Raw genomic sequence first — 25,318 nt, 5'->3', positions numbered from 1 at the left:
TCATATGGCTTGCCAGGATTATGTGTTTTCTTCAAAGGCTTCTAAAAAGGTCTTTGTATATGGGCCAAATGGCTATGGGATTTTGTGGTTCTTCTGCCCCTGGTGATTCTTTATACCAGGGCATGGCATTGCTGAGCTGAACATTGCAGGGCTGAGGCTATGCTGTGATCCTTGCCCTGACTCACCTGGGATGTTTCTTCATCCTCCAAAGCTCTGCCATAACCACTGAGTGAGTGGTCTCATGATTGTCAGGCACCTTTACTGCTGCTAGGACTCAAGCAAGTATAAGAGGTGCTCTGCTGTCCAAAATCACACACCTCAGTCTAAGGTAAAGGAAGGATATCCAGTATAAGGCATGTAGACCCCACACAGACAGGTGCAGGTTTCTAACACCATGGGCCCTCCTGATCTTCCCGAGTTCAAAAAGATATTGCGGCATTAAAACTGAAACTCATGCGATGCAGAGCTCATTTTATAGAGTAACAATGGTGTTTTACGGTAAATAATTAAAGCAAGCAGCTTTTCTAGAGCACTAATACCGAGGTAGGAACCAGCCATACTACATACTTGAAAATGAGATAGCTGAGTATATGGAAAAGCACTTTGGAGTAAGAAATTATGGAGTTCAATGGAAGGACCAGAGCAGCCTTACAAAGCCAAGGTAAGTCTGGATAAGGTCCAAATGTGCCACAAGTGTTGCACTTGCTCAGCCCATTCTTGAGAGAAATCAAGGGTATGTCTGTGTGGCATTTCGCTGTTCAGAGTGACTGGAGGGGCTCAGGGAACATGGGCAGTCTGTGCTGAGACTGAACTAATACAGCTACACGCGTATGCACACACAGGCACCCAAACCCAGACAAGCTTACTAGCTCAAGCTTTGACCTGTGCCTATTGCTCAGGATGCAAGCAGCACACGTTTTTGTGGACATGCCTCAAAAGCACATGGCGGTGAACCACATCTGCAAGGAAACAACTGTGGGGGCAGATTGCACCTGAACAGTCACAATGGCCTGAAATTCCACTTTCTTTTTCATATAGGTTAGTTTACACCTGAGTGAAGGGGATGTAAAACATTCTGTGCTAATGTATTTGTGCACTGGTATGAGATGTTTCATCAGGTACAGCTCAGCAGAGAATCCAGGCCAAAGAAAAGCTCATGTAAAGCAACTTTGCTTTTATATTATTGTATCGATATTATTTATCGTCTGTAAAAAGGGGAGAAGGGGAGAAACTTGACCCTAATCAAATAAGGCAACGGTCAAGAAAATTCACAGGATTTTTCACTCTGATTTCCTTGTTCCAAATAGGAGCCTGTGGTTTCCTCTGCTGCGGTTACCCCTGCTAGCTGCATGCTTGCCTTTAGTCTTTGGGGAAAAGGCTTTCTTCTCGATCAGCTATGCTATGTACAGACACAGCTTCTGGGTGGCCTTGTACACAAATAGGCCAACTATACTTTTGCCAGCACAGCTATACATTTTCCCCATTTACCAGAGGATTCTTACCTTGCCTGAAGATACTTTATTCTGGAAAGCATATCAAGATGCCCTGCTGAGTATTGCTCTATCACATCCTTCACATCATAAGGCCTCAAAGTCTCCTTGAATTTTTTTTTATAGAGACGAAACTGTAGTATTCTGCATAATAAACAGAAAAAGTATTAACCTTTTATAAATTCCATAATGATAATTTGCAGTTTCATGGAATACTTGATAAATACTCTGGATGTTTGGAAACTGAGCATGCTATTTCAAAACAAGGCAATAAAAAGTAAGCAGAGAATCTCTATTTTCATACCACATTGGTAAATATATAATAGTTTAATTTTCATAATTAATAGGCTAAAATAAATTATATGCACAAAATATCTTTTTCAGTATTATCATCATAACTAGAAATGGTTCAAAGCTACAAAATCATATGTGGAGTTTGATTTTAAACAACACGGCTCACAGGAGATTTTGAAGCTCTGAAGCTGAAGCTGCTTTTTTTATGTTTCAGCCTATTATAAAGCTAATTTATAGTATAGATAATGCTGAATCATTTCCAGCTTGGTTTTCATTTTGCATCTGGGAAAGTTTTGGATAGGAAATGTTAATGAGGTAGAAATATGGAAGTTAAGAAGTCAGCAGCAGTTCAGGTTGTGGAGAAAAGAGAAAGTGTTAGAACTGCCTGAAGTGTCCTTGAAAAATATAGCAGCGTAACATTCTTGTTGTAATAAAACCAATAAGTAATTAATTATAGAATTCTTGTAATAAAACCAATAAGTAATTAATTATAGAATTCTTATAATAAGGATCAGTGCTGGCCAGAGCACTTGAAAACTGTTTGGCATTCTTTTTTCCATTCTTTTCAGTTTATATATTGGTTTACACTGTTATATCTTGGTAGATTAAACAAATAGACAAGAAAGATATGTGAAGAATGAAAAGCATTTTATTTCTTTAACCTCTCTTAGGTTAGGCATCTGAGGGTTTGTTTTCTCAGTCAAGTCTCCATGTTCTTATTGGTCTGAATTGGGGAACTGCTGTCATCTGTTAAGATTCTGACCTGGTTTTTGTTCAAAGTTGGTAGGGTTTTTAACCTTTTCAAAATCTGTTTGAACTTTCATTTAGCAAAGATAATTCTGTTACAACTTTTTAAGGGTTTTTGACTCTAACTCTGTTGCTTAGAAATCTTTCAAGATTTCAAAATTATATCCATGTCTATTTTAGTCTTAACTATACGTAACAGCAAAACTATACTTAAAAAAAGCAGAAATGAAAAATAGGAATCACCCTGCTAGCAATTTCAATTTAAAATCTCCTTGATCATGACCCTGAAAACCCATTAAGTGGTTTTGTCTGAATTACTTTCCATTAGCATCCAGCATCTGGGTAAACTATACAAGAAAATAAAAAAAAACTTGGCTCATGATTGAGTTTAAAGGGAGATTGCATGAATCAATTAGATTTGGACACGATGTGGGAAAGGAAGTTTAGCAAAAGTAGTAATAGCATGTCTTACAAAGATGGGGCTGGAAAACAGGACAGATGCATAGTCTGTGTTTGAAAGCAAGCAGGTATCAGGGAAAGAAAGGGAAAACTATGGAGGAAGTAGGGTTGAAGAAACTTCCAGTGGGAGAGAAGCAGTCATGAATAACAGGAGCAAAGCCTGTGGGACATGGCTTTCAGCAGGCTTGAGAAAACTTGGAATTTTTAATGACTGGTTCTCCTGCACCCAATTGGAAAAGAACCAGGAAAATACATATTATAGTTATATACCTATATGTTTATACACTTATAACTGTCTTGAAGCTTTTCCAAGAAGATAACTGTGGGGCACTCCAGACTTGTAGTATGTCACTAGTGACTCCCTGGCCCAAAACATAACAACTTCTGGAATAAAAAGCAATTGCAATGAAAGCAGAGTATTTTCCTATGGGGGCATTTTTCAAGAGAAGAGAGTAAAAAGTACTGAATGGAGGAGTTACAGAACATCAGTGAATGAATTCCATGTGCTTGATGTGCTAATCACACTACCAAGCCCTACTAGGAGTTTTCTAACCCTAGGGAATATCTCTTGTGATATGAAAATAGAGGTGACACATGTCACAAGCTGAAATGGAGACCTCAGCATCTATTAAAAGTTGACAGCTAGAAAGTATATTCCACACATAGAACTGTGAATAAAGAAAAGTTGAATCATCTCAGAGTTTATTGTTAAGTGAAAATTCCAGTTTTTACATAAATACTACAGTCACTAATTTGAGCCAGATACTATATTTGTAGCATATTTTAATGAGGAATTGTATACAATATTGTTTTATAATAAATTTATTTATGGAGTATCTTGCAAAAATGGCATGGTCAGTGTTGCTGAAAATCATTTTCCTTTCTGCATATTTTCAAAGAGGACTTTAAATAGGAGCCTGTCTTGTGCTTTTCAATATATCTAGAATTATCTACTCTATTGCATTTAAAAAAAGCAGTAACATCAACAATAAAGCAACATGTAGCAACATGGTAACGTGACTTCCTGAAGCATCAGCATTCAAAGTCAAAGCCAAGCACTGAGGAGCAGCAGAGACATTTACCTGACAGCTCGGATGGCTGTCTTGAATGTGGGGATCATATCTTCCATAAGGAAGTCACTACTGTCGCCTCTCTCTTCTGCCATGGGTTCCCCTGTTCCTGCATCTGCAAAGCAGGTCAAAAAAAAAGCTGTGTGAGCATCTGACCACACAATATTTAGAGTGAGATCTGGCTGACTAAAGCACTACATAAGAGTAAGTGTAATTTAGTAAAGGAACATCTCTTGCAGGTTCCTCTTTCTCTGGTCAGCTCTTGAAAGGGATTTGATAATTCTTCTGGGACGGCTGTAAAACACATTTTTTGAGGGATCTCCTCTCAGATTCCAGGATTTCTGAAACATTGGGAACTTTTCTTCCTTTCCAATGGATTTAGAAGTTCCCACTTTTAGGAGCATTTACAATGAAAAATCTTTGTTAAAATTATTTTATGTAAGGCTAAAACAGGTGTAGAAGCTACAGGCCAAGTTCTCCTCCCACTTGCACTGCTTGGAGCTCATGTACCTTCATGGAAGAGAATAACCAAGTTCCTGGTGTGGACACCCAGACTACATCCATGGTAGTATGCCCAGCATGGGCTGATGCCAGCTGGCGCAATAAAGAGGAAACTGTTACTGAGAGACCATTTAGATGCTATAGGCAAGAAGAGGAAAATGTGTGCTCAGGGAAGCTGAGAGGAAAAATGCCCTGTGATGTTACATGGACACCCAATGGAAATCTGCCGAGGGGCAGCAGTCTTATGGGGGGTGGGAGGGAACCAGCCGTTGACTCTACAAAACAAAGTTTTAAGAGCTTGCAATAGGAGGCATATGAGATGCCTGGACACAGGCTAGTGCAGGGCTGGATGCAGTTTAGGAGGGAGCTACTTCAGCATAGCATCCCTGCTGAATAAACTGAGCCATGATGGCATATGCTTTTTGGGGGAATATGGATTCACTGCCCAGTGTGCCCTTTTTTCCAGGTCAAATAGGTTGATTCCACCACTGGCTTTATCCCATATCCATTGCTGGTTTTTTTTTTTTTTTTTTTGGGGGGGGGGCATTGTCTTATTTCAAGCACCGTGTTGCCTGGACTCCAGCATTCATTTCCTGGGGCTTCCCCAAATGTGCCATGTAAAACCAGGGACCAGCCATACTTGGCCCAGAAAGTCACAAACCTTCAACAGAAGATGCAGAGGAACAAAGTAAAATGGAGAGAATAGAGGATGGATAAAAAGAAATCAACACAGATGGGCTACCTTCTGAGCTTTGCCAAAAAGCGTACGCTTTCATTCGGAATGCAGTGCGAAAACGCTCCTTATTATTCAAGACAACATTCTTAGGCTCTTTTGAAGGACTTTCTTCAATGGCATCTACATTCAGAGGGGTAAATAGCTTTCCTTTAGTATTGGTACCACGAACCCGATCCAAGAGACCCAGCTTTTGGCTACAAAATAAGCAAAAGTAATCATTTTCCTCCTTTGTACACTTTTAACTTGTTTTCATGACGCTTTAAGTATATAATGGGCTAAATAAATGTTTTGTACACAAGGACACTGCTGGGGCTACCATAATACATCAAAGCAACAGTTAAGCTCCCCAGATAATTAACTGCTTTTCGTAAGCATTTTTTGTATGTGTTGAAAATGTTACCAGAGGGTCTTGCTATCCTCTCCATGTAGTATATCACAGTGCTTCAGCTCCCACAGCACGTCTGAAGCATTAGATTTATTATTAAGAAGAGAAACACCACTACTTAGGCAGTTATAATGTCTAATTATAAGGAGGCTTGGCTTTCCCTGTTCAGTGCTTTCTTTAACTACTGAGTCTGTGGTAGGCTATGAAATGAATAACTCAATCATAGAACTATAGGATCATAGAATGGTTTGGGTTGGAAGGGACCTTAAAGATCACCTCGTTCCACACCCCCTGCCATGGGCAGGGACACCTTCCGCTACACCAGGTTGCTCAGAGCCCCATCCAGCCTGGCCTTGGGCACTGCCAGGGATGGGGCATCCACAGCTTCTCTGGGCAGCCTGGTCCAGTGCTTCCCCACCCTCACGGTAAAAAATTTCTTCCTTATGTCTTATCTAAATCTACCCTCTTTCAGCTTAAAGCCTTTCCCTCTTTCACCACATGCCCTTGTAAAAAGTCCTTCTCCAGCTTTCTTGTGGGCCCCTTTAGGTACTGGCAGGCTGCTCTAAGGTGTCCCCAGAGCCTTCTCTTCTCCAGGCTGAACAACCCCAACTCTTTCAGGCTGTGTTCATAGGAAAGGTGTGCATAGCCAGGAACAAAAGAAAGTCGGATGTGCTGTGAACCAAATAAATTATCAACAAAACACTGGAAAGGCATTGCCAAGCAATTACTCGGCACATGGTAGGGCAGGCTACCCAGTTGTCTCCACCGTTCACTTTCAGTCATCTCTCACTGTACTAGAAATTGAGGTGACCTATATGAATTGTAGCAAAGTGACATATTTTGTTCCTCTGATGATTCCTTGCACTGTCCTTTTAGATATTTACTGACCAGACATTTATCCTTCAGTGACAAGATAAAACTAGAATTGTATCTACCTGCCATCCTACCAGCACCAGTGACTCTCCTACAACCTGATGACTATAATGGTCTTAAAAGTATAATACCACTGAAAAGAGCAACACAAAAAGAAATTGCTAGTGAGTATATCAGCCAATATATGCTCTGAACACTTTGTAGGTGATAGATGGTATAAATATTTGATTTGCTTGTTCACTTTGTTGCTTAAGTATTTGGTAATTTCACATTTATTAAAACTTGTGGGACCAAGCCATGGGAAGAAAGCCTGCCTTTTAACCCATTTCTGGATGCTGCTCTGGGACAGCTCTGGGGAGTGGAGAATTTTGGTCAAGAGGCAGTTCTGTGGATTATTTTTTTTAATCTAGGTCAGAAATATAGGCAATATATGCAGAAATCTGAGCCATGGAACTGTACAAGGATAGTAGTGATCAAGATTTGATACCCTCCTCATCGGTCAAAACAGATCAAAACATTCCTCTGCATTCAGCACAAAAACCTTCTTATTTTGGAGTGATATTTTCCACTGCATATGTGCGCACAATCATTTGTGGATGCTGGGTTTGGAGGTTTTTTTGTGGGGTGGGGTTTGAGGTAGACATTATGAACTAAAAGCATTCAAAAATTTGCCTTCTAGGGAGTTTCTCGACTTTCCCCATTGAAAAGTGTCAGTTTAGGACCTGTTGTCCCCATACTGTTGCTTGAGCATCTTCAGTTTAGGACCTAGAACTCATCTGATCTGTCTTAAGGTGTTTAAAAAGTTAAATGCCCTGTCTAAATTTAATCTTTAGACTGCTTTCTATAATCAGTGGGAAGTTAGCAACCTACAGAGCGCAGTTCAGCTCCATTTCTCTTTGGGATGACTTTACAGCTGGGGGAACTTGTCTTATTGTAATTGACTACAGAAAGATCTAGGTAAGAAGTCATTTAAAAAGTAGGTCTCTAGTCTGACTTAAAGTTACCTGACTGAAGCCTTCCTTATTAATTGGATCCTGATGATTAACCCTTAAAGTAACATTTAGATTCATAACAGTATTTTTATGCAATAAATACAGACAATTGTGTTCATATCCAGGCAGCCAGAGCAGTAGAATCATCAGAAAATAATTCACCAGCTTTACATGAAAAAATACAACAGTATGTTGTATGCAAAAAAAACCCCGAAAACAAAACCCAAGCTTCTTTCCAGATAATGATTAGCTGTCATCAGAAAAAAAATGGACTTTATTCTCATTTCCAAGGGATGAGATCTGGGTCTGCTGGGGTTTTTGTTTTCACTGTGCTTTTTAAAAGGCTTCGGAAACATTTGTTCTCATGACACAATCTCTTTCATTAAAACAGCATGCGCATGGCTCAGTCTCAGAGTATGAAGCATGCGCAGATCACATCATCCTCCATGAGAGTGGCTAGGACAGTGGTTCCCACCCACAGGTTCATGTACTGCTGCTTGTCTTTCAGATTCCTCCTACTGATATTAGCTATTCTACCTCCACTGGGACAGTGGTCCCACTTCATTTGGCTTCCTTACATTCAGTAAAATGTGACTCCCAACATCCAGTGCAGTTCCAGAAACTGGGGGGATTCAAATGCATCCCAAACATGATGATAAAAGGCAAGGATAGTTTCTTTGACTAGCTTGGATACATTGCCATTGCTTGTCTTGCATGCTATTGCATCCTCTCCCTTGTGGTAGAACAAAACAAAATTCCCAAAGCTTTTGTCTTTGGAGCCCCAGGATGAGAACTCTGTGGTAGATTCAGACCACCGTAAAGGGAGGGAAGCAAAAGCAGTGAGGACAGTTTGGCTTGAAACCTTCTACCTAAAAAAATTCAGATCTCAGATTCTTGCACCCCAAGAGTAGTGGGAACTATTTTGGATCATCTGAGAGATGAATTTGATGTCTGGATATATGAGATTCCTGGCTTCTGCAGCAGATGTTTTAGCCTTGCTCAGAATAAAGAGTGGGAACCACTGAACTAGAAATACTTTTCCAGAAACAATCATGCAAGGAAATAATGCAGGTACATCCCATCATGCAAGCTGGATACTCTCCTCTCTGTGCTTTGCATAGTATTGGAGTTTCATAAACAAACGGTACATGTATGAGAAGAAAAATAATGAATTAATGCTAACAGTCAATCAAAGGCAGCCCTCTTCCATGTATTTACCACTTTCACCTAACAATGACTAACAATATTCAGGAATTTTTTCCATATTTTGTTCAGTTTATCTAATCACTAGATTTAGTTGGTCTCAAGTAACTGAAAGCAAAAGGCAGTCATATTTACTCCAATATTTTAGTACATCACCAGCTGTACTTATATCGGTGAACGTAGCTTTGGGAAATCAAACATTCTGAAAGAGATTTCCAGCAGTATTCTGATTTGAACTAATCCCAATAGAAATTAACACAAAACTAATGTTAGGAGGACAGCCATGAACCCTGCAGTGAACACATTCAACTGATCTCAGAGAGTCCCTGACTTTTCTGAATTCTTAAGAAAAGCATTTCACATTTCCAAGGTACTTCTGAACTTTGGCCAATAAGCTTTCTCTTTTACGAAGTAACATTCTTTTCTATAGAGAGGATCTCACAAAAATGTCCAATCTCAAAATAATTGCAATTTCTTAACAACTGATGTTTTCATTTAAAGAGCCACTTTGCATCCTGAATCTTGAGGTCTGAATTTGCAAGTTTCTAACATCTGAGGAGAAAACATCCCTTTTTAGCCAGCCAATTTCCACACTCTTTGGTGGTGTATGTCCTCATTGATATTTAAGTGTAGGCGTGACTCTAAACCAAACTTACCTACTATCCAGATTATTTGCCCAGAAACATGAACACAAGTCCTGACTTGGGCTCAACTTTGATGCCCTTCAGAAAGAGAAAGAACCCTTATGCACACTAAAGGCCTTTGCTTTGCCCCTTTTCTCATTCACACTTTCTAAAGTGATTTGAAATGGTAAAAATAAGCAATGTCACACAAACCCATGGGGAGAAAAATCCAAGCTCAATTCTTTGTGAAAACAGGATGGATATTTTTCACCAATGGATGCAGCCAGCAATGTAGAGAGAAATCATATGGATGTTGACCCACTCTCTACTTTGCAGTGAACGTATCTCCATGTAGCAACCGCTAGAAAGCAAACCAAACTGAAAAATCAATGTCTCTTGACTATTTTGCATGGGCCAATCATCCAATGAAAAAAACCAGAGTGCTTCACTAACAGCTCTCCAAAAGCTGAAGAGCTTCAGCTAGAAAAGCTGAGTTCTGTGTGATGATTTCACGTATGTGGAATGAAGTGGGAATGAGAACAATGAGCTAAAGTTGAATGTAAGGAAGATATTTGTGTGGGGTAGAATAAAATGCTTGACAATTTAGTCAAAATATTATCATTTCTGATTATGTTTCTTTCAGATTCCAGAAATGCCACAAATTGTTTCTAATCCTCTTTGCAGGAAGATAAAGTTCTTGCCCCACATCTTAGGTCACAGTTCAGCAAGATATTTAAGCATGTCACTAACTTTATTCAGATGATCAAAAGCATCCACTTGTTTTCCATTTGCTGAACCAGAACCTGCAAATACACATGCAGAGATGTTGTTCCACTGAATGTAAATGCAAAGTAACTTGCATGAATTTGTGTTGGCAGGGTTGAGACTGCATAAGGAACGGTATCTAACTCTTGCAGTATATTTTTCTTACAGTAAATTTTAAAATTATTTGCAGAGTAGGTTAGTATCATTCCCATTCTATGGAAACAGAGAAAAGCACTTGTTTCTAAGCAGATCATTGGCAGAGCCAGGATTAGATTCCATATTTTCTCAACAGCAGAACAATTAACTATCTGCAAGGCCATGCAACTTTCTTTTTATGCTTAAATAACTTTTCAGTCTTATCATCCCTTAGTTTTTATGGTGGTTAGATGAACTACTGTAGTAAAAACAGAAAGTGCAGGCAGAGAATGGCATGCAAGAAATATGAAAAGAGTAAGGCTCAATTGTTACTTGAATGTATATACCTAAGTTTTCTTGTGAGGCTTGATCCAAAGAATGACTCCCTACTAAACATGACATTACTGTAAAGTGAAGAAAAGTTATTAAGATGAGACGTTAATGATTACCCATGAAAAGTTCTATGAAAAAGAATGGGAACAGCCTTTCATTTGTAGTTAATGTAGTGTGCAGATCAGAGCGGCTTTTTTCTCCTTCCTGTTTGGGGCAGATGTATTAAAAAGAAATGCTGACAGTGAAATTTTCCACCTTGCAAAGTACGATTTTATTTTCATTATGCTGCTACTACTGGCAATACAAAAATGCACCACATAAAATGCATTCTTTCATACTTACAGAATAAAAAGGACCAGTACCAATTCTGCCGCTTAAAAAAAATAAAACCAACTTTCCAAAGGCAGAGAAATACTATTTATCTTGTAGAGATAAGGAAACAGGGATAAATGACTTTTCTGCAAACACGAAATAATAGATCTAGGAATGAACATGTGCTCCTGGTATCTAGTTCTACAGTTGGACAATGCTGATTAGGAGCAAGTCCCTAGGAGACAGTTCAAAATCCTTCCCTATAGTGCCTGTACATACAAGTGTCAAAGTTTCAACATTAGTCAAAAATCAGTTGAACAGCTGCTAACAACAGAGCTGAAAAATCAGGCCCAAAATTAATTTCTCAAACATAGACACAAAAAGTTGGTTCAAAATAAACAATATGTCCATCAAGCAAAGGCTCATCTTAAAGGTAAGTCAGACACCCAAACGTTTGCTGAATGATTTGCTGCACTCCAGCAGAAATGAACATTAATATCTCTTCCACATAAATCTTCTTTCCTGGGAACTGAACAGATGCAAAGGCTTTGCAATACATGCAGAAGAGCAATTACTATCTGAGACTTCATGGGCTCATAGGTTTAGGCATTAAGGAAGAAAAAGCTAGTGGCACCTCTGGCATGAAGTCAGTAAACTCCCCACCAGTGAGCAATGAGTGGCACAGCCCCAGTTCCTACTGGGTTGGGTGACTATGCAGGGCATGTAGGGAAAACGCCGCTCTTAACAGAGCATCATCATATGTACCACTTCACTGCTTACAGGACCCAGCCTACTGCCTAGCTGAAGGGTAGTCCAATGTGCTTTTCATGGTATCTCACATCTTCACAGTTTTAGTTTAAAGGGACCTTCAATAAAGCCTTGGGCTGCTGCCAAATTTTAATCTGTTTTCTGTTATCACAAGTCCTCCCCTGCAGCCCTGCCTTGGGATCCAGCTTCTGAAACAGACTCTTCCACTCTGTTGTCTCCCCTGTGTTTTTCCCAAGTGGTCTAACAACAAGGAGCTGCATCTAGTTGTGACTTTGTCATGATGCCAGCTCCTGCTTCCAAGGAGAGAGCCTAGAAGGATCTGACACAGAGTTCAACTCTACTACTGTGGAGTGCCTAAAGAGAAGTGAGTAGAAGAAGAGTTCCTGAATAGAAACCCTGCCACTTAACGTGCTATCTATCCTCAAATTTTCACACAGCCAGGCCTCATTTGTAGTTTATTAACTAGTTAAATTTTCTGACTCTTCTGGGAAAGCTTTGGACCAATTCTTCTCTCTCCTTTACCAACCACTGTTCAGACAATGCAGTTTATTACTACAGCTTTCCCATTAAGGACTTAACTGATGCAAGAACCTGGAGACTGAGTGCACTTATGGGCTGTTCTCTCCAGTAGGACTGTGTTCCCTTATTGCTCATTTATTTCAATACAGCCTTAAACGCAAACTGCAGTGGAGTACAAGTAATACCTTCTACACTAAATCACTGTAGGAGGAATAGGAATATATAACTCTATATATTTAATTATCTGGTCTGTAAATAAGAAATTTATGAGAGATGGGAGGTGGGACTGTCAAAACAACCCGATTTAATGGCTCAGTCCCATGTCTACTGAAGTCAGTGGATGTTCCCACAAGTACCATCATTCCTCTGTTTACCTGGAGGGTTTCCAATCCCCTTAATTGAATGCTTATTTCCATAAACACATTCCTACTAACAGGAAGGTTCCAGTGCAGGTTTACTGATGATTTTGCTGAAGGTTTTTAAGTATGTAACAACATAAAAGCAAGACATATGCAACTAGAATGAGGGGCCTTGGGATTACAGTTTTAAAGATTTCGAGCTGTGAGTCATATTTTTCCATTTTTAATCCAGTGCGTCAACATAAAATGACTCCTTCTACTGGCCTGAAAGAAAAAGTATCTCAGAAGCTACTTCACAAACTGTTCTGTCACTGCAGGTGCAGAAGCTTATCCAGGGGGGCTGTGACCAACAGCAAACTGCAGCAATCATTCACTTGCCTAATTTTAGTCTGCTCTGCTGCTGCATCTGAGTCAGAGCATTTTGGCTCAAGGTATGGAGTTCCATACTCAAAAGAATTTCAGCTCCTAAGCTCTCTCCTACATATTAAAGGCCAAAATCCAGCTGCTGCCAACACTGGAGATGACTAAAATCACCAGACATCTACGTTAATGCAACAGCTTGCTCATGACTGCTTAGCCTTGGCAGCGTTACGGATGTACAGTATTTAAGGTTCATGAGGGTTTACAGACTAGGTAACTCACATCTAAGCAGTCTTTGAAGAGGAGCAAGTTAGCATCTAATGATGGTGGCAGGAAGGGTTAGTCATCTTTTCCCAGTAATTCAGCACTACAGCATTTGCCTGTATTGTAAGGAAACAGGGTAAGTTTTTCTTTTCTGTTAAAGGAGGTTCAAACCCCAAAAACTGATAGAACAGCAAGTGCAAATCTGTTTTTTTTTCACCTTCCTTTGTTGAAGTTGTCTTGTTGTGTTAGTTTTGGTTGGGATAATTTTCTTCATAGCAGCTGGTATGGGGCTGTGATTTGGATTTGTGCTGGAAACAGTGTTGACAACACAGGGGTTTTCACTATTGCTGAGCAGTGCTTACACAGCGCCAAGGGCTTTTCTGCTTCCACCCCACCTCACTCCACCAGCAAGCAGGCTGGGGATGGGCAAGAATTTGGGAGGAGACACAGCTGGGACATCTGACCCCAACTGACCCAAGTAATATCCCAGACCATGTGACATCATGCTCAGCATATAAAGCTGGGGAAAGAAGGAGGAAGGGGGGGCATGTTCAGAGTGATGGCGTTTGTCTTCCCAAGTCACGGTTACACATGACGGAACCCTGCTATCCTGGGGATGGCAGAACACCTGCCTGCCCATGGGAAGTGGTGAATGAATTCCTTGTTTAGCTTTGCTTGCGTGCATGGCTTTTGCTTTACCTATTAAACCGTCTTTATCTCAGCCCACGAGTTTTTTTCTCTTTTACTCTTCTGATTCTCTCCCTCATCCCGCTGGTGGGGAGTGAGTGAGTGGCTCTGCGGGGTATAGCTGCTGGCTGGTGTTAAACCACAACACGTGTTGCATGAAACGCTCAATAAACAAAAAGAAAAAGAAAACTTTTCATCAGGCCAGGGACTGGAACCCAGGCCTAACCTCTGACTAGCAGTTTTCAAATTTTGCTACAGTTTTGCTCTTTTTCTCCGTGTTGTGAACAGGGATGCAAATGGAAATAACTTCAGCATGAGTCTGTGGAACTATTTATCCTTTAATTGTTATTGACTTTCATTGTGGGTGATCCATTGATAGTAGTTTATCATTAAGTATTTCACATTTTTTACATGAGAGGTTGAATTATTTTGTGTGCTTTTAAATCTGCAGCTTAGCTGAAGGGGGTTATAAGTACATCATTTACATTTGAGACCTTGCAAGTTGACTGGCAATGACTGCTCTGCTGTAGCCTTCAGTGACTGACCAGTATTAGGTTTGATGATTCCTTCATTCTCTTTGGTTGTAAATTCCCCAGAGTGACTGGGGGCTTTCCCATCTGTTTCAGCAGGGCTGGGACCAAGGCCTCAATCTAATGCAGATTTTTTAGTTCTGCCAGAGAGACTGACTATCCTACTGATCCATCTTAGCCAACCACCTTAGTTTTTTTCATCAAGAAGTCTTTCCACGTGGTGAATTGATCCCCTACATTGCAACATTGCTCTGTGCAGAACTATTGAGCAATAACATGAAGCAGGACTTTAAATTTACCCAAGAACAACCTGGATGCCATACTCTGACTCTATGACATGGATCAAGAGAAATCTAGACCATGATTAATCATAACGAACAATAAAGCCGTTTACAGACAATCAGCAAGCAACACTGCATTTGTACAATTAGCATTTTAGCTGTATTGTTAAACTGGGAAAAAAGCAAGCAATTAGGAAATGGATTGGTTAATCATTTTTAATGACTACCTGTGGTGTTAGTAGCATGTTTTGGTTAACAGCTCATGAATCCACAAAGCACCATTTAACCTGCATCCTCCAATAGCTGTATCAAAACAAGGCTATAGTAATGGCAGCTACGTACCTGGCAGTACCATCCAATTGCTCTTTCCTTTCAGAGGAGATGGGAAGCATTACAAGAAAGCAAGGAGAGAAGAATTACATAATACATTCAACAGATTTTTTAAACATAAATTGCTAATCTATTGCTAATAGTTTATACCTCTTTTGTTCTGTGACCATAACTGACACAGAATAAAAGCTACATTTTCAAATAGCCATAAAGTGAAGAAAGTGATATAGGTTCCTGAAACAAATCTGTGCTGCTTAGGCTGGCAATCCAGTCTTTGGTGAAAAGTGAACTCCCTTGTCCTCTCTCCCAGGACCTTATTTGCAAAACATATATTACATTTCAAGTTGCATTTGAATCCCAGAAGAACCTACATACAATGAACAAGCTTGAAGTCACAGTAATGAGTCTAGACTCCAGGCGAGCCTGAGAATTCTCTGAACAAAACCTTAGGTCAAGAAACCCTCTAGAAATGACTCTATAATGGATAATGTGGGAATAGATAGAGCATGAGAAGGGATAAAGTAAAGGAAAGATATGTACTGAGCCTTGATTAGACACTTGTGGGTTTTTTTCTTAGAGACTTCCTTTGTGACACATGTGAAATCAACCCTGAAGAAATATATTGTGAATAAAGCAAAGAAAGAGTTAATATTTGTAATTTGAGCTTTGTGAAGGCAGGAGCCTGAAATGTTTCTTCAAGTCAGTTTTGAGCAACAGCTGGAGCTGCAGTATTAGTGGACACAACTTACATGTGGAGACCTCTGTTGGAGCTGAGCCGCAGTTTAAGGGCACTTTTTTTTTTTTTTTCAGAATGAGGCATAACAGCAAGTCCAGAATTAAAGTTTAAAGCATAAGCTTGGATAAGTAATGCCCGTTATTGGCAGCTGATAGCCTATAGCTGAAAGTCTTGGCTTTCATAAGGTCAACCCTTGAAAATGTTAAGACCTCAAGGTGAGGAAGGTGCTTGTTTAAGACGCAGGAAAAGTGAGGATCAGACTAATTTCCATAAATGTGAGCATCCATTAACTGTGAATATCTTTATGTATGGAATGCTTTCCACTGAACTCAGAAGTAGTGATTAAAATAAAACCATGACCCCAGCTCCACAGAAAAGTTTTCTTGTGAACCTTCAGTTACTAGTTCCAGTGGGAGACAGTTTCAAACATACTTTGGCTGTACTCCACTGAATTATCCCCTTGAGCAATTGGTATTGCCAAACAAGCATTTAACAAGCATTAATTCTGTTCAGATGCCATGGCCACCTCTGAACAATACAATTCTCAAGCCTGTTGAGTTGAAGAAGGGAAAGTAAGAATTTTCAGCATAATCCATATCTTAAAATACACTGCTGCATCATACAGGGTGTGAGGAGTACAGGTGCACCTGAAATCCAGGGCTAAAACTTTATCAGGATCAAAATTACAGAGAGAGAAATGGAGATTTCCAGGGCAATAAACTCGAGAGTCTTACAAAGGGAAGCTGACAGTGAGGCAGCCTTCTCCTTTGTTTAATGCCAACATGAGAGCCACTGATGGGGTTATCCATGTGCCCCTGATACATACCACCAGGGCAAGGGAGAAGAAATAGTTCCAGAACCCAAAAGTATGTTTTTCATTCTCAGCCAAGAAGTTACCTGGCAACTATCTGTCACCTACAAAAGCCTCATTGATATATATAAAATCTATGTTTCCTGTCCTGACTTACACTTCACAGAAAACGATGATGGAGACAAGGACAATGCACTTACCTGAAAAATGGAAATGACACAATTGATTCATAAAACCTCCAGGTAGCAACTAGATCAATCCTGTTGGGGTTAGTAGCATAGTATCTCCAGGCAGCCTGAATTATAAGGGAAAGGGAATAATTAGTGTTAAGTAAAGCTACTCCACAGGCTGACAGCAGCCAGATTGTTTCAAAGAACATAATGATGCACCCGAGTGACTATCTAGAAATTAATCACTAATCAGCTGTACCAAATGAGTGTCACTATATGGCAAAATTATTGACACTGGAGTATGATCTGGGAGGGCTGTTAAAAGGGACAGGACAGGAAAAGAACCACCAACATCAACAAGACATTACGTTTGACTAAACTGGTTTAATTCTCCTGTCTGGTACGTCTAAAAGAGCTTCTCCACTGGACTTCTCCAGTATTTCTGGAAGTGCTTTAGCTAGCTTACTATCTAAGGTACCATCAGAGGCAATTTTGCTGAGCAATTTTCTATTTCAGTATTTAGCTCCAGTCAAAATTCTTTATAGCACATACCTAAAAATTACTGTAGCTAAATTAGCTACCTGCTAAGTAGAGATACTTTAATTTAAAAAGTGATTTTAATTCCCAGCTCATCCCTGCAGCCCCTTCTGTTTGCTAAGGAGTGTTTTTAATGAGAACAGCATAGTATGCCACTCAGTCTGTTTCTCCTGAGGACTGGTTTGATCCTGAGAGTCCTCAGCACCAAATGCTTCCATCTGATATCACAGAAACTTTGTCTGTCTCTCTGTGGAAATTCTGCTATTTACTTCACTTCCATCAGGGTGTGTTCCACACCAACTAAGAGTACCTCCTGTCAAATTTTTCAGCCCTAGACTGGTAATTCTCAGCTTAATTTTCTGAATTAGTAACAAAGGGCATAACTGAAGTCCAGGTGAGCTAAGGAGTCTCTTCCCATTGAAACCTCTGATCATCCTGTGACATAACCGAAGATCCAGGGTGTGCTTCAGTTTTTACAAACCACTACTGTGTTACTTCAATTGCTGATTTCACATTAATAACAACATAACTGCACATTAAAGCACTCTCTCAAGGGAACTGACAAAACCTGGATTTTGGAAAGAATATGTTCTTGACAGCTTGTTTTCTGTGATTTTGTTGCACTGATGAAGCTGATTGGTTTCCAGAAGCTAGCAGATGAAACCCTTTCTTCTAAAGACACTGTTCTTCTGAAAGATATTCTGGGAACTCAAAGATTCCTCAAAAAACTGCAAGGACCTCTGGATTAGCTAGCTCACTGTGAAAAACTGACCCTTTTACAAACACAGCTTCTCACCTCCTGCAATGGGAAATGAGAATTTGGGCAGGGGGGAAGTGGTGTCCCTTGTTAATATGATGCAGCAGTCTTCATATGCAACACTTTTTCAAGGAGGAGATAAGTGGCTGCAAACCTGAATGAGTTCAGCTGCTGGCTTTCTTCTTTTCTCAAAATGTTTTTGACGGTGTTGCTCCTGGACCTTCAGTGCCAGCCCTGAGCCCAAAATGCCCTGAAAGCAGAGTGTGATCCAAGATTTTAGACATTTCTTACTCAGAAAAAATGGATTACTGTTGAGAGGAAACAGGTCTGTGGGTGGAGATAGAGATGGCTACGTGGAACCTTTGTGCAGTACAGCATGCCTTTCCTGCTGCCCCACTCATGAGATATGAGGTTGTCATGACCCTCTCAAGGACCACAGGCCACACCAAATCATTTTAAGGTCCTCAACAGGCTTCTTGAATGTCTACTGCCTTTCCAAACTGGAGGTGTCCGGATGGTGTATTACGTTCCACTCGTTCTATGCCTGTGTGGTAAAAAAGCTATGCCAACCATACTCTGGATTTGGGTGTGCAGAACTTCCCATCCTCTGTGAAATTCTTTCCAAGCCTTGATCTAAAGGAAAAATATCCTAAAATATGGACTTGGGAGAGTTTCTGTTGCTATTTGGCCCATCTCACCAACATCTTGTCTTGTTCTTCCCTGAGAATTTTGCAGACAAAGCAAATATTTAGCCCATGTAACACAGGAGAACAAATATACTTTCAAAAGCAATTTAGAGATCATTTCTTAAGTAGCCAGATGAGGATTCACTTAGCTAGATCAAAAAACTATCTTTACTGTCACCTTCTAAATTCCCTTTAATCTTAGGGGGCAGAAACAGCACTTTTGTGGTGATATCAGAGATCTCCTCGAAGTAGGAAGGGAAACAGGTGAGATTAAATGCTCTGCAGAGCTGTGCTGGTTATAAAGGGTGACCACCAGTCTGTGTTGATCATTCCAATGTAATCTCTAGCATAAAAGTGTTTAGAGCTTGGTAAGACAGGCCCAACACTAATTAATAAAACAATGGACCCCATATCTTTTAAAAATATGTGTTGTGTGGCTATGTCAGTACCAGTAAACTAACCTGAGCCAGGGTACAGGGTGATGAACTGCCTTGTAATTTCCCAGACTGCTCACTTACTAGATCAATTTTGGCCTGTGCCAACTAGCACTGTCTCAGACAATGTCCACACATGGTTTGAGGAGTATTGGGGTGACATATTTTTCTCAATAGGCGCTACATGAGGTTGGGAAGAAAGATTTACTTATATAGACCAGTTCAAGTGTCTGAGTCACTTAAAAAGGATTTTGATTCCACCAGCAGTTTAGATCACTTTACCTACTTTTTGCAAGTGCACAGCGCTGGGATGTGGCTAACAGAGGACGGGGAAGGTACTTACTGCAGGAAGAGCAAAGAAAGACACTCCAATGAGAGAGAAGGTAGCTGCTATCAGCCGTCCCTCCCATGTTTTGGGAGTCTTGTCACCATACCCAATCGTAGCGAGGGTGATCTGTGGACAGAATGACCAGGACTTCCCGTAAGAAAAACAAAGTCACCATCTCTGCTTTTAAATGTCACCATGAAACCTGCCTAATTCACCTAGCTCTTTGGGTGTTCATGCACAGCTTCTTGAAAAAGGATCTTGACAATGGGCCAACCAATTTTTTTTTTTTTAATGGCATCATAGTCCACAGGCATTGCACCAGGAAGAATGGATTTAGTCTAAAAGCAGCTGCCTCTTTAGGATGAGTTTGCTGAAAGGGAACTCCATGTGATGTCGCAGGCAGAGTGAGTCTCCTGCCCACCATCAGTGCAGGTAGGAATGGGACTTGTCAGTTAATAGCTTGCAGAGCTTTAATAACTGATCAGGACTACCTCTCTCTGAAGCCCCAGTCTTTTCAAAACAAAGATGACTTTGTGAAAACTTACTCCTTTCCTGCACAACTGCTAATTTCCAACTGTGTACCTTTTATCACCAATGAGACTTTACCTAAATGTCCTGGATATGAAAGGATATGAAAATATCCAGGTGTTCTGTGCCACACTTGGGACTTTTTGATTAATAATAGGGGGACAGATCTTGCCATTTATGAGTGAACTGCATTAAATAAAAAATATGCTGCATTAAATAAAAATGCACTAAATAAAGAATAGTCACAGCATGATATAGACTCCCCTAACTGTTGGTAGCAAAGCAACGTGAATTCTGTTACCAGATGGCAGGAATATTTTGTGATCAAATGACTAGTGGTGCAAACCACTACTTCTTTCTTCATCAGAAGAGACAAGAACAGATGTATCAAAGGTCCCTCTTGCTTGGTATCCTACTACCAGTGGCATTCCCTGAGTGATTTTTGGGCAATGTATGTAAAACACAAAAGAATTGTTGAGTTATCCTTTCCAGACACATATTTTCTACTTCCTGCATCTGAATCCAGAGACATCCTCAGTCACTGACTCCTTATAGACCAAACTTCCATGAGTGTCTACCTATACTGCCCAAACCTTTGACGCACTTTGCTAGGCCAACAGAACAGTCCATTGTCCAGCTCTGATTTTGCCATTTTCTGAGCGACATAGCTCTCACAGGCAGGATACTGTTGTCATGAGAGGTAGGTCTCATATAAGCACAGGCTCTGCCAGTGCAGTTATACCTAAAGAGACACTCCTCTAAAAGGTTTCCCAGAAGCCAGGAGCACAGACTGATTTCTAAAGGAGGTTTAAGCAACTAAAGGCCTTTGTCTGACTGAAAATCATCAGGGGTATAAGTTCTGTTAATTGGTTGTAGGGGCATCCCTGCTTTGGTAATGTTATACCAGTAATATGCTCCTCACCCAAGTATAGCAGCTCTTATACTGTAATCCCTAACATCAATACTTTATCTCTTCTTGGATACAAAGTTTTTAAGAAGGGGATAAGGTATTTTCAGAGTCACTTACCAGCCCCCACCATAGTGCATCTGCATAGGTTTCAAACTCTTCTTTCATCTCCACCCCATTAGCGTCCTTTTCAGGAACATCTTTTTCAACCAGATAAACAAGAAATGAGGATAGGATGAGCGTCAGGAACCCAATGTACCAAGCAGTGATGAGTTCCTGCAAAAGAAACAGATGGACAATGGAGGGACTGAAAACAGTCTCAATACCCACAGTGGCAGAGTAAACGTCAGAAGAGAGAAGCACAGAGGATAAGAGCAGAGCCGTTGCTGATGGCTTGGTCACAGTCCATGACCAGCCCAGCTCAGCACTTACCGGGAAATAATGCAGAGATTTACAAGAATTAGCCCTTACGTGGCATCCTCCTTGGGAACAGCTTGGAGCAATCTGCAGTTGTAGTTCTGCATAAAGCTGGGTTAAGGGCTTAGCAGCACCCATGACACAGGGTGCTGCAGGACTCTGTCCCTGACCTTGAGACTTCCCATTCCTGCTGCCCCTAGGCTTGGTCAGCTTTGGCAAGTAAATCAACAGCTCTGCCCTCTCCCTACCTCCAGACAGCCAAGGCTGCAGGATACAGTTCCTTCTCTTTAGGCATATCAAAGCAGGTTCCACCATGAATGATGTTTTCACCATGATCTGATGCAATAAGGACAGGATAATTGAAAATCATCTGTGTGAAAACAAAACCTGACATTCCTTGTTTTAGAGAGGGTGACTAAAGTGGAATGTGTGGCTAATCCCACTGAGGTGGGAAGTGCAGCAACCCAAGTTAAAATCTCATCAATGTCTGAAACAAAGCAGAAACATTTTTGGTGAAAGTCTTCAAAAGTGTGCAAAAAAAAAATCAATATTCCACTTCATTTTATGAGACCTGGATTGGGGGGAAAATATCTGGAGCTGAGAATTTCATAATTGAGTCTTGAGACAGCTCAGCTTTCTTGGCTAATTTCTACGGTGCAACCACAGAAGGAAATTCAATGGCTAACCTTGTTATCAAAATTGTCTCTTTAGTGTGTCTGGTAAAGCCAAGTCCTCGCAACCTCTTCTTATCTCCCTCATCCAGCTGAGGTCCAAATGGTGGTGGTGGAGAATCAAATAAGGAACATTTGAATGACATCCCACACAATAAAGCCTTAAATGATTTCTAAACAATGTCTTTGGCACACAGACTTCTTCCATGATCTCAGTTTCCTGAGAAACATTTTTGACATAAGTGTTTATGTGCCACCTCCCTTGTAGCAAGTTTATATGGGGAAGAAACAGAAGCTGGTATGAAATGAAGCAGGGTGGGTATCCCTATCAGCCACTACAAAGAAGCAAAGTCTAATTATGCTGTGCCAGCTGGCATTTTAATTTTCAAAAACCCCTAAAATGTCAGGAATGTCATTCATGGATAAGAAAAAGCAACGTGTAGCACAGAGTATATGCAATTTTTCTATACCCTGTGCAGATGAGAATTCTAATCTAGAGGATTTTTATGCAGATAGTTTTTAACTTGTAATAATGTTTGGTGGAAATGCATGAACACGACATATCCGTCTGGTGCGAGACAGGATGTGTCTGACTACAGCATCAAGTGAGACCGCATGAAGATGATTTTAGAAATTTTGTCTGTCTGGGTTCACATTGTGTGCATCTTTGTATTGTCTGACCCATGCTTGGAAAAAGAAATTATACCAGTAGCTCCCTCTGAAACCACATTTCTGCTAACCAACCTCTTTCTGCCCCTTCAGAGTCCTGCTCCATCTGTTGATCAGACAAGTCTGAGAAGTCACTACAAACACGTTGCAACTACAGAAGCGTTTCTGTCAAATATTTCAGCTTACTTCACCATTAAAGGGATGTCCCTACTCTTATTCAGTGTAAAGGCAGAATTCCTGTTGTAACAAGTATGGGTATAAACACTCTCTTTTGTTGCTTCCCAGCACCACTATTGAGTACAAAAGGGTAAACCAAGGGGCAGAAATGGTTCAGAGAGTGGGAGAGGGAATAAAGCTGAAAGGATAAAACTACTGCTTGAACTACAAGACATAATCCTAAGGCGTTGTGTCACCTGCACATCCTCTCTCTTTCCCTTCAATGTCTCCCCCCCAAACCGCAGCTGAGCTGTGCAAGCTCCTCACTTACTTTGCTGTGTGCACAAATGGCTGATCCTAAAAGCTTCCATGTACCACCCCGCCTGTCCATTCGGAGCATCCGTAGGATCTGAAGGAAGCGGAGGCTTCTGAGAGATGTTGCCAGAACATTGCCCTGGTTCCCTACAGCAACCACTGGCACTGAAGCAATCAGCACAAAGATATCTGCAAGGCAAAAAGAACAAAGCCTGCCAATAAAAGTGGCCCCATCACCTGCTTCTTAATCCCATCTGGTTGTGCTGCAAATTTCCCTAAGCAAATTTTAAAGCTTCCTGAAAATGCCTTCTCTTGCCAATTAAACAGATATCTGCACCTGCCACACAGACAGCATCATGCATAAAACCCACCAGAAAGTCTCAGAATCTATTTACAGATCAAAGCACTGGACTTGAGACACTGTCTTAGCATGCTAGCTTAGGCACGCACAGAAACAGTCTCCTAATGCTCACAAAAAACCCAGCCTTAAATCCATCTGTCCCACAGAAACACCATAGTGAACAGGTCAGCATATAAGAAATTCAGTTTTTGATGGTGTATCTAGTATGTTGTTCTTTTGGCTGAGTTGTGCCATTAAAATCTCAAAGCTAGTACTACTATTTTTTGTAACTGCTCACAGGGCCAATTTGTTGATCAACTGAAGAAGTTTGAAATGCAAATCACATTGCTGTTTCTTGTTTTCTTTCTTTTTCTTTCTTTTTCTTGTGTCCTCCCTCCCTCCCCTTTTTGATCCCATACATATGCAAGAAAAAAAGTGGTACCAAAAGGCTTTAAACATTCTCCAAGCAATCAGTCTTTAAATTCTCTTCATATTCTGTTTTCAGCCAAAAAGAGTAGCACTGGATGGATTTCAGATTTATTCACTTTCAATCATTCTCAAAACAAACTTGTGCTAGTGACAACCAAGAGACGATATTAATAAATCCGTGTTCTTTTATTTATCCAGATATCAATGAAGATTCATTTTCAGAAGTGAGATGACACTTTTACCAAGAAGGCACGAGACAGTTTCAATCCCACTTGCTCACATCATGCTCTACTACCTTCACAATGCTATTAGAAGTATTTATACAAAAGTAGCACCCAAAGGAGCACTACTAAATTGAAGACAGCAAAGATGCGCAACGAAAATTTCTTCCAGTTTTGTCTACTGTTTAGACCCACAAGATGAACAAAAGAAGGGAGAGGGAATAGAGTGAGATGTATTCATGTAACTGCAGCACCATGGCTCCCAGGAGTGCCAAGTGCTGTACAAATGAAGAATAAAAAGCTAGCACTTGTCCTGAAGAGCATCAAAACAAAGGAGAGAGTCCTGGAAACAGTGAATGAAGGTGGATATGCATGACAGGTGCTCAGGGTGAGCTCCTAAATGTTGGCTTTTGTGGACTTAATGGGGAGTCGTAGGAGGGGATGCAAACACAAATACTGAGTAGTTTTATGGGTAGTTACAGGCAGTGCCTTTCAAGCCTGAAAGGTAACATGGATGAAATTACAGAGATACTTGTTTGCAAATACAGACCAACACTGCAAAGGTAAAACACAACATCTGAATATGAAAGAGAGCTGGGGAAGATGGTATAGGGTTGGGATCTGAAGTGCTTTGAAACTGAAGGCGGACAGGGTATATTTTGGGGATGAACTTAAGGAAAATGCAGCAGGATTCAGGAGAAGGAAAAATGTGTTTTAAGGGTGGAAAGATTAATTTTTTTCTCACTGTCCAGCTACCCAAGTGTCTCTCAAATGAATCATTATTTCTGGGTACTACAAATAACTACTCCAAGCAGGTCACAGCTCCTAGCACAAAGGGCTGATCTGATTTCACTGCTCTTTGCACTGCCAATCACTGGTTCTTGGACATCCCCCAGAATGACTTAGAAGGAAAAGGACATAAAGGGGGAAACAGTAGTAGACAGCATGTACCTACCCAGCATGCACAATGGCTTCCTGGCAAATTTGAGTCTCCCTCTCCATCCTTTGTAGCGACAGCAACACCCAGCAGCCCAGATTCTTAAGGCAAATTCTGCTCCAAAGATGAAAATGGCAAAAGTTTCCTGTATCAAAGACACAAACTACATTGTTAGACTCAACTTTTGCAGTAATTCTGGATAAAAGGATATAGCTGAAGGAAACAGAAGAGGTGCAAGTTTTGGGGTACCTGT

At 40.6% G+C, this 25,318-nt stretch overlaps 1 protein-coding gene across 1 annotated transcript in view; it reads right to left on the bottom strand.

Moving 5' to 3' along the window:
- KCNQ3 (potassium voltage-gated channel subfamily Q member 3) overlaps window positions 1-25,318 on the bottom strand; it is a 203,491-nt gene that overhangs the window by 10,576 nt on the left and 167,597 nt on the right. Inside the window, exons 3-12 of the mRNA XM_056333672.1 lie at window positions 25,084-25,210; window positions 23,155-23,327; window positions 21,031-21,186; window positions 19,491-19,601; window positions 18,182-18,277; window positions 16,764-16,858; window positions 15,029-15,055; window positions 5,304-5,491; window positions 4,073-4,175; window positions 1,503-1,634 (exon numbers count right to left, since the gene is read on the bottom strand). Of these exons, the coding sequence (XP_056189647.1) occupies window positions 1,503-1,634; window positions 4,073-4,175; window positions 5,304-5,491; window positions 15,029-15,055; window positions 16,764-16,858; window positions 18,182-18,277; window positions 19,491-19,601; window positions 21,031-21,186; window positions 23,155-23,327; window positions 25,084-25,210 (1,208 nt within the window). The remainder of the gene's footprint in view (window positions 1-1,502; window positions 1,635-4,072; window positions 4,176-5,303; window positions 5,492-15,028; window positions 15,056-16,763; window positions 16,859-18,181; window positions 18,278-19,490; window positions 19,602-21,030; window positions 21,187-23,154; window positions 23,328-25,083; window positions 25,211-25,318) is intronic.

This window comes from Falco biarmicus, chromosome 3, assembly GCF_023638135.1.
Source record: "Falco biarmicus isolate bFalBia1 chromosome 3, bFalBia1.pri, whole genome shotgun sequence".
NCBI lineage: Eukaryota > Metazoa > Chordata > Aves > Falconiformes > Falconidae > Falco > Falco biarmicus.
Note: the sequence above shows the minus strand (reverse complement) of the source record. Positions and strands in the feature narration are given on the sequence as shown.